At 39.0% G+C, this 22,076-nt stretch overlaps 1 protein-coding gene across 1 annotated transcript in view; it reads left to right on the plus strand.

The window, feature by feature from the left end:
- Positions 1-22,076, plus strand: part of LOC104618415 (mannosyl-oligosaccharide 1,2-alpha-mannosidase IA) — a gene marked incomplete at both ends in the record, with an annotated part of 65,410 nt that overhangs the window by 38,187 nt on the left and 5,147 nt on the right. Inside the window, one exon of the mRNA XM_010283996.1 lies at positions 20,521-20,644. Within this exon, the coding sequence (XP_010282298.1) occupies positions 20,521-20,644 (124 nt within the window). The remainder of the gene's footprint in view (positions 1-20,520; positions 20,645-22,076) is intronic.

Genomic DNA, 22,076 nt, shown 5'->3' on the forward strand with positions numbered 1-22,076 from the left:
CTTTTGTTTGATCCAGCTCAAGATGAGCAGAGCGTCACACAAATGAAAGATTTTAAGCTGAAATGAAAAGATTTGGTTATTCAATAATGATGATAAAATATATAAGGGATTGTGGGGGAAGGGAGTTACTGAGGCTCTAATCAAATAAAGGCCTTGGAATTTTATACAGGACCTACTAGGAAATTCTGTTGTTTTAGTGGTAGAGAGTAAGATTCAGGCAGATCTCATGTTCTGTTTGCTTTATGAAAAACTCTCGGAGACACAAACAAACAACAACATGCATGGTGGTGTTCGCCATCTTATGCCTTCTTCTAATTGTGCTTTGCAGCTAGTGTCATATCAGTGATTTTAGGATCCTGAAATATTCCATATCGTTCTCTACATTAAAAAATTTTCATTGAATAAATTAGTTTGTATTTCAAAATAAAAAATGGGCAACAATGCAGTTTATTGCGTTAGTCATACTGAACAATTAATTTTGCAACAAATCAAATGAAGAAACACTGTAGCAAATTCGGCTTTTTTTGGTTTCTGTTTAGGCACATGGTTGTAAACTATTAATATTTTCATTATTTTTGTTTGCTTTAAACTATTTCTTCAGTATCTTAAGTTTTTGTATTGGTTTTTTTTCTACTTTGCAAAGTGTTTTCTTTGCACTCACTGATGTAACAACTTTCATGAGCATTCACAGTAATACAGCTCAGTTTGCACACAGCAAAATAAGAATAGTTACATTAGGACGAGAGGAAATGGCCTCAAGTTGCACCAGGGGAGGTTTAGATTGGATATTAGGAAAAATTTCTTCACCGAGAGGGTGGTCAAGCACTGGAACAGGCTGCCCAGGGAGGTGGTGGAGTCACCATCTCTGGAGGTATTCAAAAAATGTGTGGATGTGGTGCTTCAGGACATGGTTTAGGGGACACGGTGCCGTTGGGTTAATGGTTGGACTTGATGATCTTGAAGGTCCTTTCCAGCCTTAGTGATTCTGTGATGAAATGCAGCTATTTTGAGAAAGAGATGTTCTGAAGTGTCTTACGTATTCTTTGAAGTCATTCTGTGGTGGATTAGATACTCCAGTACTGTAAATCAGTTTGGTCATGCTGTAACTATTAGTTAGATCAGCTATACTTGCATTACGCGCTTTCGTGTACTACCAGATACTACAGCTGACAAAGAGCACACATTACAGAATTAGTTTGTAGGTATGTCAGACAAAATATAACCCTAAGTGATATCCAGGGTTTAATTCATTCAGTTGTGCTGACAAAATGGATGGTTGCAGAACTGACATGGGTAGTGCAGTCCAAGAAATCCTCCAAAAGCAAATTTAGTCATATATATGCATGCCTCAAGGCTTTTTGTAGCTATCAGTGGTTTCTCCTCGTTAAAAGATATGGAATGTTAACTGCAACACTTCAATCTTTCTGTCCAGTTTTGATAGATAGGCTGGCTTTTAATGGCCCTTTTTTCCCTTCTTTTTTTAAAGAAAAACTTTTAAGTTTTTTCTTTTTAATCTCCTGGTTGCTGATCAGTTGCATGTGCATGTAACTTTGAAAGCTGATCCACTGTCGTATCGTTGGGTTTCTGCTGTGATGGCCAGCATGTTATTCATATTGAGAAAGGAACTGTAAAAGAAGAGGCTGAATTCTTCCATCAGGAGAAATAAGGATTACCGAAGAATCTGTATCTGCTGAGATTGTTCTGGATTTTCTCTATGCTTTTTTGCAGTGAGTTGTTACTAAAAATCCTGTATGCATTCATATTAACTGTATGGCATTATTGTATCAATGTTACGGCTGGGTGAGCATTTCAAGTGAGTGTGCCTCTTGGTACCGGCGCCTGCCAGTGTTGGGGTGATCACTGGGTTCTGTGTAGGCTGAATCTCTGCTATTTTTTTTTTTCTTTTCTAATATTGCGATATAATTTGGAATGACTATAGCAGACAGCTAATGCCTGGCCAGTCAACCTTAAGAATGAATGACCCAATGAGCAATACTTCCGCGATTGTGTTCGGCTCTGACTGACCTTTATCTCATTACAGGCTGACTTGTATAAGGGTAGAGAAGAGTAGGAATTTACAAGCATATCTTTCTGTTGCAGAAAACAAGCAATCTGACTTTTTACTCCTTAATCCAGCAGGCTGATGTGGACTGTCATCTTTGTGTTGGGTCAGGTGGATGCACCTAGCCAACGTCCAAAATATGTGGTGTTCTCCTATGTTCTTACTGTAATCTCACATTAAAAAATGAACAACCTCATGTTTACGGCTTTTTGATGAGGAGACCTTGCTCGCTGTAGTACACCATAACCTAACTGAGTGGACCTGGCTTAGAGAATACAGTATAACTGTATGTAATTTTTAGAGACTTAACAGAATAGTCGGTTTGCTCTATATTAAACAATCTGCTGCCCACCAACAAGCAGAATAAAATCCCAGCAGTAGATGCCATAGACACATGGATGTCACTGTAGGAATCCAGATGGCAGAGGGTAGAGACAAAATGAGACGTGTACAATGGTAGGGTAGTTTGAGAGCTATTGAGAAGGAAATAAAAAGAGGCTAGTGAGCCAGCTAAGCAGTTTGTTCCAGAAATTTGCCTTCATTGGTTTAAACTTCATGTTAAAATTACATTTTTATTGTTACAACACTGACACATCTTTACGAGGAAGTTAATAGGAGGGAACAATCTTTCAGCAAATTAAATGAAAGGCTACTATTTCCAGCTGACATTTGTGAAACTGCTGCTACGTTCCTTGCAGTAGTGCTTAGCGAAATAAATGAGCAAGTATTCGTTATAATCGAGCTTTAATGGTATCCATATGCTATATATCTTGTAACGGTGCTCATGTTGTGTGGTTTCTGTGTAGTATAATAGTATAAAAAAATTGAGTATTAGTCTGTCAAAGGCCTATTAATGTAAATGTCTTGATTCAATACTTAGCCTTGGTGAGGCTCATGTGTTTTAAATATAGCCTAGCAAATTGTGGTTGGTGCAGCAAATCTGACAATCTTTCTGGTTGACCTTTCAGGTTGTCCATTTCATGTCATACAACATACGTTCTAGCTAATGAAATCTACTGGAGCCAAGAAGATTTTAGAAGTGTTTCGTTTTGGTTTTAATTCTTTTGAAATTAAAGTTTTCTAATGGACTTTAGAATGTGCAGTCTTTCAGCAACGTTGTTTCACATCGTGCCATGATATTCTACTGAGGCAGTAAAACTATTTTCTCTATCTTCTACCCAGAATTAATTTTGTAAATTAATTGAGTTTTGCTTAACAAAAGTTATGTTTTAGTCAGCATTGTTTTAACAGCTAATACCTTTTGGACCTGTCTTTGAAGGCTTAAATCTATCATTTTAGTATTCAGCCTGTTGTATGGTTGAAGTTTACTAGCATCCAAGGTTTTCATGAGCAGTACAAGTTCACAGGCTTGCTATTGAGTAACTAAACTTTGGACCGTGGTTCAAAGTTGCTTCTTTTTCTCCACTTAATGAAGTCTAAACTGTTCAATTTTTGCATGATAGACTGGTTCTTCTGAATGACATACCACAGATGCTTTGATAAGGAATACCTTAAAAATTAGAAAAGGACACTTTATGACCTTTACTGGCTTCCCCCCTCCTCCTATAATGCACAGGAATGGGATGCTGTAAAATTTTTATTACTACTTCTAAACAAGCTTAATTCATCAAGAATATATGATTTAGCTTTCTATTGCTTTATCAGATGTTTTGGGAGGTTTCACAGAAATTAAGACAGAAGTCATTTCATCAATCCATATGTTCCAATACTGAACCCCTCAGCTGCGCCTAAGTTATCCCAGATGGATGTTTGTCTCACCATTTCTTCAAGACCTGCAACACAGCGATTCCATGCTTTTCCAAGGAAGCTGATTCGAGTGCTTCTCTGTCATCACTATTGGGAGTTTTTTGGGCAGGTGTTATTTTCTCTGATGTCTATTCTGGAACTTAAACACTTCACTATTTTGGTGGAAGATTTATCCCCTTTTACATGTTAAAAGAAGACTATTGCCATGTCTAATCTATTATCCACTAACAAGATCACTCTCACTCCTCAGCCCTGGGGCAATGCTGTTTGTGTTCCTGATAATTCATGTTACTTGTCTCTAAGCCTTCTAAAAGGTATGCCTGTCTGTCTTGAAATGTGGTTGGTGTTTGGTATTGAATGCTGGTCAAGGAAGGCCTTTCCATGCGTGAATAATATACGCCCTTCAACGCTTTCATTCCTCAGTTCACATTTAAGCCACGTCATATAACCCGAGACATGCTTTGTTTGCATTTCCACTTAACAGCTTGCTCATTTCTAAAACCTTCTTCCCCACACCTGCTTCTCCAAGCTTTTTGGGATGCTTCTGTGTACACATTTTTTGTGTCAACAAAATACTTGTCTTCTCAGAGCAGCTCTGGTATACACTCAGCATCACTTACACTTACTTCCCTCACTCAAGTACAACAGAAAAGAGAAAACATTGGACAAAGCCATGGCATCACCATCACTTTTATGTATTTTTTTGTGTTATTCTATAACTTGTCAGTACTTGATCCTTTGATATGGGAGTCTTTGTGTTTTGATATCTCTTGAGCATCTTTGAAGTAAATAACCGGTTTATTTTTTCCTCTTCTTGTTTTATGATCCTTTGTAATTGTATAGCTTTTTGTGTGTGAGCCAGATTGGTTTGTCATTTATCAGTCATGTATTAAATAAACATGTCTTAGGTACTTCAGAGAAGTAGAGAAAGACCTGTTGCTGTCCACAGAGATAGCAGCTATAGCAGAGGTTGTTCATTATTCATGCTCACCCGTTAGGGAGGAGAAGGGCGCCTGGCCTTTTATATTCTGTCCCTGCATTCACTCACACATCAAAGACAATTTGGACTCTGGTTGCTGGCCCTTGAGGACACCCTTTGGAAATCTGCCTGCCTGAAAGAGATGGGAGTGGGAAAGGGGAGCCATCTCCGCTTCCGTTTTTACTCTGATCATTTTGACTTATTCCAGAGTGTTGCTCTCATACTCCCAATTTTGTAATGTAGTAAGAGTCAGCAAATAAATCATTTTGATAGAGTAGACAGACTCTATTTTAAGTTACTCCTAAGAGACATAAAAATAGTTTACTTTGGCTTTTGAGTTCAAAGTCTCTCCGGTACTCAAAAGACAATTGTGCACTTCAGCAAAAATACTTATTTTGACTGACAGTATCTTTCGAAATGGTCAAAAACAACGTCCTGGCCTGTATCAGGAATAGTGTGGCCAGCAGGAGTAGGGAAGTGATTGTGCCCCTGTACTGGGCACTGGTGAGGCCGCAGCTTGAATCCTGTGTTCAGTTTTGGGCCCCTCGCTACAAGAAGGATGTTGAGGTGCTGGAGCGTGTCCAGAGAAGGGCAACGAAGCTGGTGAGGGGTCTGGAGCACAAGTCTTATGAGGAGCTGAGGGAATTGGGGTTGTTCAGTCTGGAGAAGAGGAGGCTGAGGGGAGACCTTATCGCTCTCTATAACTACCTGAGAGGGGTTGTGGTGAGGTGGGTGTTGGTCTCTTCTCCCAACTTAGTAGTGATAGGATGAGAGGAAATGGCCTCAGGTTGCACCAGGGGAAGTTTAGACTGAGTACTAGTAAAAATTTCTTCATTGAGAGAGTGGTCAAGCATTGGAACAGGCTGCCCAGGGAAGTGGTGGAGTCATCATCCAGGAGTCCAGAAGTGTGTTTTCTTTCTGAGCCTTTGATGGTTCTGTCATTTTAAACAGTAATCCTTTCATGCTGATTTCACTTCATCCTTTATTATCTTATTTTCATTGTATTGATTAAAATCCTATTACTGTTAACAAAAGCTTATTTGACTACTTGATGCAAGCCCCTTTATTATCTGATAATCTGGTTTACTAAATCCTCCAAGGAATATCTTAAGTGCGGTCATGAGTATTAGGGCATGGATTGTGATTATTTTTTTAAGAAGTACTTTTAGAAGAAGTGTTTGGTACTTCTCATTTTTCTGCTCTGCCGAGGTAGCGTAGGTCTTTCACCCTTTTCCAACTCTATTGAATTATTTGGTAATTGAATGGAAAACTCCTTTCCTTCTTCAGGATATTCACTACTTTAAAGTATCATTGTATTGTAATTTAAAACATGGATTGCTGCAAAAAGATTATGGAACAAAATTACTTTTTCTTTAAAAATACAACTTTTGCCTAATTTGACTTTAGTATTTGTTTTTCAGGTTGGTTTTTTTTTTTCCTTCTCTTTATGATATAATCAGATTGTCCTGGATCATAATTTTTAGTGCATGTCTAAGAATTAAGCTTATTGTGCTGTGCCTTGCTATCTGAGATAGTCAGCATCATTGGTTTCTTGCAAATAGTTCATCTATAAGATGATCAACAGCTCAGGTTTTGTTGTTTGAAGTAAGTAGATTAAAGGTGAACTTCTGAATGTTACAGAAGGCAGTTGAATAACTGATAATAGAGACTCTACCCCAGGAAAAGTGTAATGGGGATATTTTCCTCAGGTGAAAATCAGGTGCATATTAGATTATGTAGGGGTTCTTTTTCTGTCTGCCTGCTAGACAGTAGGAGATACTCCTATTTAATCATATCTTAGTTAATGAATTTGATAATATTTTAGCCATTGGTTGATTTTCCTTGATCACACAATGAGGGACTTGATTGATTAATTTATAAATATTTGATCCAGTGAAATCACATTTCATGTTTATTAAACCATATTGCATTATGTTTGGAGCCCAAGTATAGCATTCAAAATCAGAAACTGATAAGTAATATAGATATCTTCCACACACCTGGTGATGTACCTGAAACCAGTGTCATTTGAGAAAAATAGGAATAGCTCTTTACCATTAAATTGATTGGATTATACTGAATAATATGTATCTTCTATAAGTGTATAAAGCGAGGAAAAAGGAGTCTGTAAATGGCATGTGAGTGCTTCTTTTCTTTAAAGTAATTTACTTTAATCTTTATTTTGAATAGTTATGGCTATTGAAGGATAAAGCTGTGCATAAACAAATGTGTCATGTGCTGGCAAAAGAAACCAGAACAGTTTGGTTTTACACTGTATTACTGATTTCCAGAAAGAGAACCAGTTCCCAAATCCAGATGGTGTTAATGGAAAGGATTTATACAATGATACTGGTGTTTCTGTCAGGCTGCAGGGATTCCCTGTGTTCATATTACCTATTGTCTCTGCAATAATTTAATGGCAGTTACAGGGTTTTTATGCTTGATCAGTGTCTGTTGAAGCCACCAGGAGTTCTTCTTTTGTCTGGGAGTAAGGATCAAGCCCTTACTGACTGGCACTGAGAAAAACAAATGCTTATCTGATCCCAGAACAAAGGGATTTATATGACACAGCAATCTGTGGATAAAGAAGAATGAGAATATTGAGGCAGACTGGGAAAAAGGGACATTTATACTTTTCTTAAAGCATTTGTCAAAACAGATTATGTCTTTAGCAACCCTAGTCTGAAAAAGACCACTTCAGGGGTTTTTTATCTGGAAAAGCCGTCCCTTTCAGTGAACCAGAGTGCCATTTCAGTAGTGTCTCGTACAGCTGTCACAGCATCTGTGAAAGCAGATACTGAAGAGAGAGGTTTCCCTCGACAACAGTGGTGTCTCTGTATTGTACATGCTTAGATTGATATACGGATCTGTAAATGCATATGCAAGTGTGATTTGTGGCATTTGTCAGTTAATGTTGTATCAGACAAGTCACACAGCTGCAAGTCTCGTGACAGGCTGTCCAGTATCTGAAACCACTGTTGATCCAACAGCTGTATTAAAAGGAGAAATAATTGACTGTCAGTCAGAAAGCCTTTGGCGTAGGCTCCTTGCAATGAATGGTGGCTACAAAAACAGACCCTTGCAACTTGTCAGACAATTATTTTTAATAACGGAGCTGTGCAGTAGTGTAATGATTTTGATCCTCGCTTCAAACATTTAATGGTACCACGAGCAATATCAAGCACAATAAATGTGACTAAATGCTTTGAAAGACTTTTTTAACTTAAATGACTGTGGATCCACTTAAAATATTTTCTTGACATGAGAAGCTAATAAAAGCTAATTGAGTTCAGAAAACTAAAAGATTAAAAAACCTTAAAAAAGGAATAAATAAGATCTGGACAAACAACTGCTACAGAAATATTTAAAATTACTAAGATTGAGGTTAGGATGATCTAGAGTATTATAAAATCAACGTTGAGAAATGAGAATGTGGGAATTATTGGCGGGGAAGTTTCAGGTAGGCTGTCACTTGCCATCCATTGCCTTGATGCTTTAAACCTTTACCTTCTCTGAAAAGTCCTCATCAGACTGAAAAGACCAAATACTTGGATTTTGTCCTGTCCAGATCAGTAGTGGTTTTCTTTGAAAATGTGACTCCTGTTCTTCTGATAGAGAAGCCACCGTTTTCACAGTATTTCAGTACGCTAGTATTCTTGATTGGTCTGTGAGTGTCCTTAACCTGAACTGGAGGTGACTGCTGTTGCAGCATCTCCATCATAGAAATGCATCTTTCTGCTTGAGGCTGCGTGGAGACAACTTAAAGATCTCAAGTGACTTGCAGTAGAGGGAGGAATATCTGGTAACATGGAAGTCAATTGGGAGAGCAAGAGGAGACTTGTGGGGCCAGGAAGAAAGAGCAGCAGCAAAAAACCCAACAAACACATCAGGAAAAAAAAAGAAACGAGGAAGTTCTGGGTTCTAGCACCAATTCTTCACACTGTTTCTGTGTTACCTAGTCACCTCCAAATGCAAACTTCTCAACACTCATCCTTATAACAAATTATTTTACAGACAAAAGAAATTAATGGTGTTTACTTGCACTTGGACAATGCAATTGATATGACACAAGAATAATTTAGCAGAGCTTGAATATCAGTTATTAGTAAAGGAATTTTAATGTGGGATAGAAACTCACTGAAGACAGAAGTTAATGAATGAATCGGAGTGGAGGGTGGATTTATAGCAAATCCTTAGCAGAAAAAAATAACCTAAAAGTTGAATACTGGAAAAGTGATCTAAAACTGGGAGAAGAGTTTTATAGAGGGATGTACCAAGCAAAGTAGATCAAGAATGTCGATTGCCATGGCTATGGTGGTTTAAGGCAGCAAGCACTCTTACTGAATGTGAAACGTCAAGCTCTGGAATCAGCTTTAGACTTAAAGTTAGTTCATCTTTTAGTATTAAAAGGCGTGGCAGAGCAGAAGAAAACATGTATAAATGGTGTTTCTCATAGACTCTTCCAAAATTCTTAATTATTTTTCTTCTCAGTGAATCTGTTACGGTGTTTTCCATCGGCTTCTCGGAACCAGGAGGTTTTGGAGTTTTTCTTGCCTTGTTTGTGGAATTTTTTTTTTTTTTTTTTGAGGTGGGGGGGCTTTTTGCTTGGTTGTTTCGTTGGATTTGGTTTTGGGAGTTTTTTTAGACTGTCACTAACACTGAGTTATACTAGTTGCTACTGTAGGGAATTTCATTGTAATACTTTCTTCTTTTACGCTGTTTAACTTATCACATGGATGGCAGAACTGTAGCCTTCTATTCATGACTTTTCATTTCCTGTTATTTTCACTTTTCTTCAGGGACCTGATTAAAAGTAGTCTATGCTGATACTTATTACCTCTAGCCTTGCTCTGTTGTGTTGTATTCCCTCTTGCTTTTTTAGCCCTTGGAAATTGATTAATTAAACCTTTAGTGCATAAAGTAATAAGAAACATGAATTGTTTAGTTTATTCATTAGTGTGCTGTGGGAGACATGTAGGTCTGTGCAGTACTCATATAACTTTTCTCAGAAATTATTACAGTAACAAGTACAGTTTTAGATGGTGACACTGAAAAATACCTTTAAACACTTGACATGTCTCATGGTGACATTTCAAATCATCTACTGCTTGGCTACTAATTGTCTCTCCCTGTCTCACACTCCTCCACGTGAGTGTGTATTTGTGAGCTTACTGCTCTGTTGGTTTCCCACAGGGTGCCAGTTCCACAAGCTTTGATGCCCCTTTAGAGCACCAGTAACGTGAAAAGTGTCACAGGGCAGACAGCCATAAGGAAAGGATCATACAAACCCTGCCAGTAAAGTCCTAAAGAAATGCAGTCTTTTTCCATAGAGAAATGCTGCAGGAATTTGACATAAATGAAGCAGCCCAACAGTCTGCATGGACTGGTGAGAAGAAGATACTCTGACTGTTTTAAGCACCAATAGTCACAATATTGCTAGATCCAGATGTTCAAAACCCATGTATCAGATCATGAAAGAAGTATCCCAGGGTGTCTGGTGGTATTCGGAGCCTGTGGAGGAGATGTTTTATTTTTTATTCTCAGCAGCTGACAGACTTCAGTGTGTACAGTAAAGCATGATCTTCCCACAGGCACTTTCACTGGCCTTTCCTTATTCTCTGCTGCTCTCCAGATGCAGATGAGAGTGCCATCTCTTTGTCTTGGGTCTTTCTGGCATTTTGGTCTCCACCTGCATCTTGGCTCCTTCTGCTCCCTCTGCTGCTGTTTCCATTCACTTTGGTGTCCGCTCACTTCAGCATTTCCCCAGGACCCATCATTACTCTGACCTAATCATGAGGAAGTAGTTTTCATCACAGAGGGGCTGATCATGTTGCAATGACAGTGAGTTTGATGGTGGTGTTGAACGGCCTCTTTTTTTTTTACTGAGCGAAGAGTGCTTAGTGAGATTTCGTGGACTAGCACTTGGACATGGATCAGAAATAACTCTTTAGCCTCCTCTGTGTTTTTATATGCACACTTCTCCAGTGCCTCCTCCAGTGCTGACTTTACCCTTCTGGGTGGTGGGGACCTGTCCTGGCAAAGGCCACAGCACAGGTTGATACTGAAAATTTCATACCTCATGCACCTGCTGCTTCCTTCCTGTTTTTACATCAGCAGAGCTCTTCAGTCTCTCTTGCTGTTCGGTGCAGTCGCAAGAGAAATTCCCTGTTGGATGGTCACCTTGAGAGGGGAGCAGCCCACTTGATGGCGTTCCATTCTAACCTTTTGCCTGCCGGTAGAGTAAGGAAATGACCATTCCAGGACAGCTTTAAAGGTCACTGGATAGGTTTCCTTACAAAAGTGAAATGCAAAGATGTTGGGAGGAGTATAACTTTTGTTCCTGAAAAATTTAACCACAGGCAGTACAACTGATGTGCCTAGGTACCGTAGGGTCTCTAAATTGGCTGTTAATCTTCAGGAGCCACAAAACTATTCTGACTGGTCCTGTCTTCCTAAAATTGAAAAGGGGAGCAAGGAGACTGTTTCCTTTTCTTCTGCCCCTTTACAAGCGACATCTCTGCAATGTTTGGACTGGAAAGTGTGCCGCATGCATTGCCTTTGAGGGACCTGATGAACCTCATAGAGAAAATCGGGGATCTTGCTTTAAGACCTGCTTCATATTAGCATCTTTTTGGAGCTGTGCTGGTAGTTTCTCACGCAGTGAACGGTCAGTCACAGTAATCTGACTTTTCCTACTGTCATTTCCAGCCAGATGATGACGTGCATGTGCCTCCAATACAAATGGATGCATCTCCTGTACTGCGAACTGAAGGGCCCAGGAGATCAGCACATATTAATGCTGATGCTGCATATGACTAGGCAAATAGACAAAATTAATGTTCTCAAACTAATAGCTCTTGAGGCTATACCTCTTCATTACAGTAAAAAAACATTCATGTTCTGCCTGACGTTACAGAACAGAATTTTTTTTTATTCCCCGTTGTACCGTAAAATAGAGTAACCACTTTTTTTGTTAGTCTTCGTGCTGCAGTTGCTGATGGTACTAATTCACTGTCTGCCTCCTCCTGCTAAGTCAGCATCCCTAGAAATCACCTCACCAGGTAATTGCTGGTGTCAGTCAGTCTTCAGAGCGGGCAGCTCAGCTGAGCGGGAAGCTGCCAGCTGGGCAATGATTAGCCAAGGGCAATAGTTACACATCCATTGCCACAGCTGAAAAACTAACCAGCTGTTAGCATTTGCCTGAAAGAGTCTCCTAACAAAGGGGAATAAAACAGACATCAAAAACTACCACACATGCTAGCTAGCTGATTTAAGTTTCTTCTTCTCTGTCCCCAGCTGTCGAGACATTGTGTGAGAGGTGCTTAACCGGATTATAATCATTTCCCTTTCTCGGAAGAGGGATGCTGTGGAGAAGTCGGAGCTCCAGCCGGAGTCTGTCTGCCTTGGCTGAGGCTGTCTGGGGGGGAGATGGGGACCACACAGGCCTGCAAAAAGTTAATTGCTGTTTATTGGGAGTTGGACGGGAAGGTGTTTCATGCTTGCTGCTGGGGCTAGAAATACACAGCGACTGTGGTGGCCCTGTCACCGCTTCCCCATCCGGCTCTGCCCACAGAGTGCTGTCCCGGCAGCTCCTGCCGCTAGACTTGGGTGGAAGAGTTGAGTACCAGTGGGGGAGGCAAACCGGGGATTTCTGTGTTCCTGTCTTTCTTATGTCAAATAGGGGTACAGATGATTTGCCGAGTATGGGAAAAACAAACCCACATTAAATATCTTTGCCATGTTAACAAATAAATCATCAATTTCAGTGCCTGTGAACACCAAGATCTCTTGATGGCAGGGGATGAAGGAAATTTCAAAAAAAACTAAAATCTTTTGAGCATGTAATTTATCAAATATAGCAGTTGAAACTTTAGCAAGTACTGCCTCTGTGCTCCATGGTTGTTTTTTTTAATTTGCTTTCAAAAGTAGGAACCTCTAAAAAAATAACTTCATTCTTCATCACAGCTTCTTTAGGAATTAAATCATAAACCCTAGTTTATTAGCATGGTTAGTTAGCTGCAATACTAAAAGGAAAAAGATGCAGCAGAGGAGTTTGAAGGGAACCTCTTGTGAAAAGTATCAACAGGACATCACTCTTTAACTTCCCCGGTTTGGTGTATGGTATTGGATTTAACTTCTCTCTTAGGAAGTTGTTAGCAAGGGATGTATGTCTAATGATCAGCGCTGGGTTCTGGGAAGAGAAGCAGCCGCTCTTCATTTATTTTTGTGACACATTGACAAATGGTTCCATTCAGGGCAAAATAAAAAAAATCATCCTTATGAAAGCATTTTCAGAGGTGGCAATCCTAAATAATGCATGAAACTAGATATTCTGTGAAAATGACCTCTGAGGATCATCCTTCTGGCTGCAATAGTGACTCCCTTAGCTAGGAGATAACAATATGCAACTCCAGCATCCATGAAATATTTTTTCCCATTATTCATTTATTTTTATGTTGGGGTATGTGTCACAAAGTATATTTAGAACATATTCATTGTTTGGGTTTGAGTTCATTCATTTGTCTAGGAAATACTGAAAGTAATTAAGTTTTATTTAGCATTTTGATGTATTTTGTGCCATCTATGGCTCTACAGAAATGTAACCTTTTAAATATTTTTTGTTTAAAATGAAATATAGATGCTGGGTATGTAAATAAAAACCTGACCCTTTACTGACGTCTTTTCATTTGTTCTAAGGAGACTTAGTTGACTTAATTAATTTAAAATATTGTTATGAAAGACTGGTAAAGGCAGATAAGAAATAGACTGAAGGCTTTTGCAATATATAAATACTTTATTTGAAATGCAGTGACTGGCCATTATGTAGTTATACTGATTTTTTATGAAGGGAAGACATTTGTTTGGTTTTGGGGATTTTTTTAAATTATAAAAAAGAAGTTATACATAGAAATAATGACCAATTTTGCCAAAATGATATGTGCCATTGGAGTTTTTTCTCACGGGACTAAAATATGGCAGAGAAAATAATAATTAATGTGTATTACATCTATGATAGAAATGTTAGACATAATCCATTGTGTCAACTTGTTTATTTTACTAATTCACAATAAGTGGCACCGTCTGTATGGCTTCGCCTGGCGAGGTATAGAAGATTCATGGACTTTGAGGTATCCTTTTCATGTCACAGACTGCAGAAAGGTTTTCAGGTTTGGTTTTGGTTTGGGTTTTTTTGTTGTTTGTTTGGGGTTTTTTTTCCTAGTTTAAAGTTTGCAATATTTTATAAAAATGTCATTGCAAATGTGGCCTGTGCAGCAATGCATGATGTTTTCTTTCACCAAAAAAAAAAAAAAAAGCTAATAATTTTACTTTATTTCTATTTATAAGGCATGTATGCTTTGGGGTTGATCCTGAAGAAGCATGAAATGTGTCCTGGGGGAACTGGGAGAGGGAAGAAGAAGAAAAAAGCTGGAATGTGGCCTTTGCATTGTTTGCCGCCTTCTCTCTTGACCCCCATTTGGGAAGGTCCCTCTCCCTCTTGGAGAGGCGGCTGTTGGTGCGGAGCGAGGCGAGCAGGCTGGGGGCTGCGGGTCTGGCTGGGCGACCCTCTGCTTGTGCAGGCTCCTGTTAAAACAGGATTCAGCCCAACCAACTCCACACGCTGTATTCCCCAGGCGGATTCCGTTGTCCCCTCAGCACTTCTGGGAGTGCCGGGCACAATCTGTATGCTCCCAGCTCACGTCTCATGGCTCTGGTGAATTTAAATGGACCCTTGCTAGTGCCATGTTCTCACTTCCGTCTCATAATGTTTTGCATTTTCACCCACCATCATCGTTTGAGTACCTTTTTTGCAAAAAAAATCAGCATTAGGAAAATCAGGGAATTATTTTCATATTTAATCCTAAAACCTTTGACGACAGCAGCTCTTGGACACTTCAGATTGTTGCTGCGGGGTCTCTTTTATTCTGGCCTGTCACTGTTTTACTAAGTCTGCAGAAGGACACTGACTTAGGTTGTGGCTTTGCATTTTGCATTAAATATTGAAATTCTGAAGTCTTGCTCTGTGTCCCGCTTGTGGAGTTGTCCTGGCACCCTCGGGGAAAGGTTGGGGGATAATAAACAAACTGTCTGCAGAGACTGAAACAGTTCTGCTCACTGGTGGCAAGAATTTTGATTTGATAAGTGTTTTGACCCCTTGAAGTATTTGTGTAGTTTCCCAGAGGATTTGCTGTTCCTTTCAGTTGAAAATTAGCTGCTGCCTTATATATATTGGTGATGTACTATAATTTTTTTAAAATCTTGTGAATATTGTTGTGGTTCTGAATTTCAGTAATTTAAAAAAACACCTTTAAATATTTGTATTTCCTCTGTGGTTCCCTGTCCTGGTATGTTATATACGTTATAGAAGAGATATTGATCTCATGCTTTCTGTTCCTATGTACAGAAGGACCAATAGTGTTCTGCTGGAAAAATACTGGGCTGAGTTACCAGCAGCCCAGGTCAATCAGGCTCATATTTCCTGAGAATGAACGACAACAGCATCACAAACACTGTATTTCATATTCTGTGGCTCTTGGTGTTAAGTAACAAAGTTTATAAAATAAATGGGAAATTTCGTAAACCAGTGATGGTCCTACTTTAATACACTGTTCCGATCCAGAGCTTCCCTTCAAATTTCACTTAATTACATAATACTAGTTATAACACTAGATAGAATATAGAAATAATTTCTAAAGTTCTATTAATATTTTACAGAATTTTAAATGGGTTTTAAGTAGTATAAGCAATATGACTTTAGAAACTATTTTTTGAGATACATTAAAATAGTGCCCTGTAAACTGAAATTATTTTAGCATTAGTCTGGGACTTCAGACAAGTTTAAGTAGTGTAGCTGCTTGCTTCCTTCCTGAAGTGTAGAAGGAGGTTTTTTTCTGTCTCTGATGTCAGTACCTGACTGACATTTGGTACAGGTTGCTGTGAGTATCAACATAGGAAAACTGAAAAATACAATGTCCAAGTAAATTACAAAAAGAAAGCCAGATAAAGGAACACAGCTAATAGGAAGAGTGAGCGTCATACCTGGGCCCCCTTTGCTGTTCCCTACCAGTAGTGGTATGTATCCATCTCTTTCTGAAGAGTGCATTTGTCAGCTTACAAGGCATTTGGGATATTAAACCATTTTGGAAGAATAACTGAGTAAAAATAAGCTGGAAAAAGTTTTCAGTGCTTTGCTTTCGTTGAGATGAGTGATCTGTGTTGCACAAGTTTGTGCAGCTCCCAAACAGTGCCGTAAGCCACCTTTTGAAAATCCCCCAAATGCCCTCATCATTCACATTCAAATTGCTGCCGTAGTTTCTTGACCTAAGTAATGGGTGCCCTTGGAATAAAAACTGTAGGAGCTTGCAACGTTATACATAGTTTTGCTAAAACTTGGAGTAGAAATAAAACCTCTCAGCAGAGCCCCAGGCTTGCATCTGGAGACTTCAGAAAGACAGCCCATAACTTCGTAACTGAAGAGTAAATATGTACCCAGCATGGACCCTGGCTGAAGAGTAAATAGGTACCTAGCATTGACTTTTTTAACTTTGGAGAATTTTTTGGCCACACTGAGAATAATACTGGTGAAGAGCTTGAAAAATGTCTGAATTGGGAGCACTGGATGTGTTGTCTCATGCATGAGCAGAAATCAGTGTTTTACTATGCCTGGTTATTAAGATTTACTGAGCTTATTATTGCATGTTATTTTCTAGGGCAATTCATGTTATTTTGTCTTGGTTTAACCCCAGACATCAACTAAGCACCACATAGCCACTCGCTCACCCTCCCCCGCCAGCAGGATGGGGGAAAGAGAATTGGAAGAGTAAAAGTGAGAAAACTCATGGGTTGAGATAAGAACAGTTTAATAATTGAAATATAATAATAATAGTAATATGAAGAAGAGGAAGAAGAAGAAATTGTCATGAAAAGGAAAATAACGAAGAGAGAGCAATAAAACCCAAGAAAGACAAGTGATGCAATCGAAAACGGTTGCTCACCACCAACCGACTGATGCCCAGCCAGTCCCTGAGCAGCAGCCTGCGCGGCCAGCCTTCCCCCTACTTTTATTGCTGAGCGTGACGTCATACGGTATGGAATATCCCTTTGGTCAGCTGGGGTCCGCTGTCCCGGCTCTGTCCCCTCCCAGCTTCTTGTGCACCCCCAGCCTGCTCACTGGCAGGGCGGTGTGAGGAGCAGAGAAGGCCTTGACTCTGTGTAAGCACTGCTCAGCAGTAACTGAAACATCCCCATCTTATCAACACTGTTTTCTGCACAAATCCAAAACACAGCCCCATGCTAGCTACTGTGAAGAAAATTAACTCTACAGCAGCCAAAATCAGCACACATTTATAAATGTACTTACTGTTTATAATCCTTGACACATAAGTCTTTTTCCGTTTCACTATATCCTTCATCTGTTCAGGTTCTCTCTTGATTAAGGTCTGTTCTGTTAAAAAATGTACAATATTTGAGAATATTTTTTGGGGGTGGGGTGGAAGAAGAGCACCCTCTTGAGTTTGCATTTCTTTAAGCCAAGAAACTGTTAAACCAAAGCCAAAGTCTACTTTCCCTGACCAAAAAGGATCAGAGAGTATGAAATCTGTCTCGTGCTGTATGCCGAGAGCTTTGTTGAGGATCTCCCAGGCTCTAGTAATGAGCTCCCTTCAGGGGCTGACTGTCTGCATAGCCACGCACACTGGACTATCGCCTTAAGTAAGGATAGAGCTAAATGGAACCAGAAGTCATACTGTGGCTGCTCCACTTAGTATAAGCAGATACAGAAAACTTAACTGTTTTGCTGCTTCCAAAGATGACATGTGGGAGAGAATATCGGACATCCACAGCTGAAGGTTGCATGAAAAATAGTGAAGGCACTGAACTGCAATTCTTGGGTTCTACCACTTGTTGAAACAAGCTTGTCAGTTTTGACTTAGAGGACCCATCTGAGACTAAACCATCAGATCTCTTTGTTATTTTGCAGATTTGCCAGAAATATGCTGATGCCTTTTTTTTTCCTAACCAGCTGTCCCAACTGAAAGCAATGAAAGCTATGTTAAATAGTACCTAGATGCAACATAGATGTTTCTTTCTACTTTTTTTGCATTAAGAGTAAAAAACACAAGTTTACAGTTCTCATCTTAAGCAAGAAGAATCTTCCACTCATGATAAAATACATTGCTGCATGCAGAAAACCTCTCGATAGTCATGCTTGGAAATTATTCTGGTTAACAAAATGCAGTACATCAAAATGTTCTGACAGGTTGTGTTGATATCAGCAGGTGTTGTGGTGGAGTGCAAGTAGGGACTTTGTTACGTTTTCTGCATGTTTGGTTGATGCTTTGCTGAAGGAACAGCTCAATGTTTCCACTTTGAGATTTATTGAGAAATTTAATAGAGAAAAAGTGGACTTTTGCCAGTTGCACCACAACGCGGTAACTTTTCAAAACCTTGAAATACTTCACTTGTTGGTTTTTGTTTTTTTTTTTCTGGCAAGCTTTATTTACCAGTAGTGTCCTATGTCATCTCTTTTAATCTGGGTGATTTGGAAACAAGCTAAAATATTTTCATCTGGAAGTCAGCAGTTAGGCAGGGCTTGGGCCAGCGTGTCCCAGAGATGGTGCCTGTTTCTTGGGTGAATAACCAGTCGGTAGGTGTAAGCTTTTCAGTCCGTAGATGAGAGGCATGTTGTCCTCAGTACTGACCTTGATCTTATTTTCTGTAATATTTGACGCTTTTATGTCACCATTTGGAAAAATTCTGACCCACAGTAGATTGAAGTGCAGACAGCTTGTAAGCCAGATGGGTTTTCCTCTTCATTTTTGTTTTCATCAAATGTAAAAAGCAGTCTAATCTTTGTAAGATTGCTCTTAAAATGAGATATTCAGATCCCATAAAACTTGTGTTCTGTTTCTGTCGTACAAATATCAAAAGCTGGATTGCGTGCATCTTTGCAGTACTCTGGTTTCATTGTGTCATTGATTTTGTCTGCAGCTATGAGGATTAGAAACATTTTTTCTCCTTTGGAGTTTTATTTGCATCAGAGGATTTCCATGTGTCCCAGCCTCTTGCACCTTTATGGTCAGCCGGGGGACCCTCATCTGATCTCTTTCCTTTTGCTCCACCACGTTGTCCCTCCACTCAGCACTCAGATAGGCTTAGTCACTTCAATGTTTTAAGGTCTGAGAAAAAGAAAATCTCTAGCATACCTGTGGGGAGTATTTGACAGATGCTGTGGTGCTTCAAAAATGGGACAATATAAGTCCACCTGTCAGTAGGTAATATTCTGCGTTTATTTTTGGTGGCACTTGAGTGAGTTCCAGCGGTGCCTTCAGCTCAAGGCCAGGCAGCCAAAGGTGTTGCAGGTTTTAAAGCCATGACATTTAAGTAGAACACAAATGTGCTCTTTATTTGTAGCCTTTACTCTGCTTTTAAAGTTTAATGACTTGTTTTTATTTTGTGTGTATGTGGCAGAAATCTCAAAATAATATATTAATATAGCTAGTGGGGAAATTAATTTAATGGAGTCATTTCGTTTCATTAGTTAAACTACAGTTATAGATACCTGACCTTTTGAAGAAGAAATTTTAATGTAACTGAGGACTTCCATTATGGTGAACTAAAGATGGGACTTCTTGGTTTTTTGCTTTGTTTTGTTTTTTGGTAATATAAGTCACATTTTAACTCAGGAGGAATACCCAATTTTCATGGTTGTGCAAGTGCTAACTGATGACTGTAGCGGCTGCTGTAAAAGTAAAATTAATTTTTTATTTATATATGTGTGTGTGTGTTTACTGCCATTTACAACTTGAAAATAAGGAAGACATTCCAGTACCTAGTAAGTGTATTTATATCTAACATTCACGCTAATAATATGCTGGTCTAAGGAGTCGTTATTCACCTAGATGCTGCGGAAAGTTGGCTAGTTCTTTTTTAATTTCAAGGGTTTTTCTGAATATTGTTGCTGGAAATTTCAAGGGGAATAAGAACACTTTTTTGTATTGAAACTTTAGCAGACTTTTGAGCCTGAATCTGAACCAGCATTAGTTTCTAGTGGGGATTTAGCAATCAATGTGCCTTTCTCTACTCTCAGCACAAAACCTGAGATTAATTTTGCTGTGAAATATCTTTAGGTCTTAATTAAAACTGAAGTTACTCATCCTGGTAAGAGTGCCCAGACAGACAATGCCTAAAAATCCTACTCTATTAATTTCTCAGGTATTAAGAAGGATATACTGCATGTAGTACTTTTAGCTAAAAGCCTATGCTGTATATATGCAGTATTTTAAGTTAATAAGCAATTGCACTGTAGAAGGAAGAGTTAGAATTGGAGAGTGTTGTGTTAAATACAGGGGAAACAGGTGAAGTATGAGAAAGTTTTTTCATAGCGTTTTTTGTAATGTCTTTAAATGTGTTACCATACAGCGAAACACTGGTATGGTGATATGTGTAATGGAGCTATTCATGAACTAAAAGACTCATGGCTTGTTGCAAGAAGCGATTTCACAAGCCCAAGCAGGGACTGGACCAAAGTAATTCAAGGTCCTGTGTTGAAGTCCTGGAAGGCTGCCGAAGCATGGTTTCTTACGCAGATATTAAGTGCATTTTAAATTAATTATCTTCTCTTGATAATAGTATATCTACTACCTGTTATATTTTATTAGCATTGCCTTATAGATGCTCATGTTTATTTTCTGTATTTCTCTTCCCCCCATCTTAGCGGAATCGGCCGAAATTGGCCATGGGCCTCTGGTGGCAGCAGCATTTTGGCAGAATTTGGGACTTTGCATCTGGAGTTTGTACACTTGAGCCACCTGTCTGGAAACCCTGTCTTTGCAGAAAAGGTTAGACTGTTCAGTCAAAATCATGTTGTAAAAGATAAATCACGTGTTGGGAGACAATGTGTGGAGAAATTTGGATTTTCCTGTTGTAAGCATTTATTACAGGAGGTAGATATTTTCTAGATGTTTCCCTAATGGCCTTGGCATGTTTTTGTATTATAAAGTAAAAAATCTGTTCCAAAACCATTGTGACGCATCTTCTTGTACCAACTTACTTGGCCCCATAAAACATATCATTTCTGCTTATGTTCTAAATTAGTATCACGTTAAACAATCAGACCATAGAGCTTTCTTCAGTACTTCACCTAAATGTGGTGAAAACAAAAATTGACGGTGTCTTGGAAATAAAATGTGATACCTGTAGAAAGTAAAGCTCCGTGGCTTATTTGTGTGATTTCAGCAAGTTTAGTCTTCAAAATGCTGTATAATATGACTACTGTCAGTAAGGTCAGAAAGCCCTTCCATTGCACTGACCTTTAAGAAATGTGCTTTGAACTTTCTTTGGGGGAAGAAAACAAACATAAAAAATATCCATTGACAGAACACTTGTTGTGCTTACTACGTCTTCCAAAATTTGATAACATTGTCTTCTGGATACTTTTTACTTACGTGAGCCATGGAAAGCAACTCTTCTTCTCCTTCTCCCAATTCCCAGCTAAGCAATTTTGCTTTTTGGTGCATAAGTAGTCACTAAGTCCTGTTCTTTATATTACACTTTATCATTTATCTTCTTTTTTTTTTTCCCTAATTAAAACTTCCACTTGTTTTGGTTTTGCATTCTTACTCCAACTGCCCCATGTTAGCTAAAACTGGTGTTATCTAATCTAATAATCTAATTAATAATGAGACTCCAAACGTTTAGCAGTAAGTTTAAAAGCAGTGGTCAAATCTAAAATGAATACTCATTGTACCAAACTTAAAGGCCTGAATGACTTTGCTGCCATACCATTGTCAGCACTGGAATAAATTTTGTGAAACAAGCAATTTGAATGTATTTAGGGATGAATTTAAAGACAGAGTTTCTCTTAAACAAAACTGAACTGGCGGGACGGGTTGTGTGGCAGCACCCAGGAACAGCCAGAAACAAACTTACTCGGTAACTTAATTATCTTTCGACTTTTATGGTAATGTGTAACATCTGTTCTATTAGGAGACAATTAAGTGTGCTGAAAGTGCGTACGTTAAAAATCCTAGCCTATGGTTCTCTTCCAAAGTGGCATCGAGCTGCAAGATGCTGGAAATCTGTTTATATAAGCTGCTCTTAAAACCCTTCAGAGATTGCAATTCCACAGCCCTCCGAGGCAAGCCGTTCCAGGGCTGGTACGCCTGATAAAGAAGAAGAAACCCTGGAATAAGCTTTGCATGGAAGTGTTGATAGAAGAATTCATTAAGTGAGGTCTAGGTCTCGTTGCAGTCTGCATTTGGGCCACGGCTG

This window comes from Phaethon lepturus, unplaced genomic scaffold (assembly GCF_000687285.1).
Source record: "Phaethon lepturus isolate BGI_N335 unplaced genomic scaffold, ASM68728v1 scaffold5863, whole genome shotgun sequence".
Lineage (NCBI taxonomy): Eukaryota > Metazoa > Chordata > Aves > Phaethontiformes > Phaethontidae > Phaethon > Phaethon lepturus.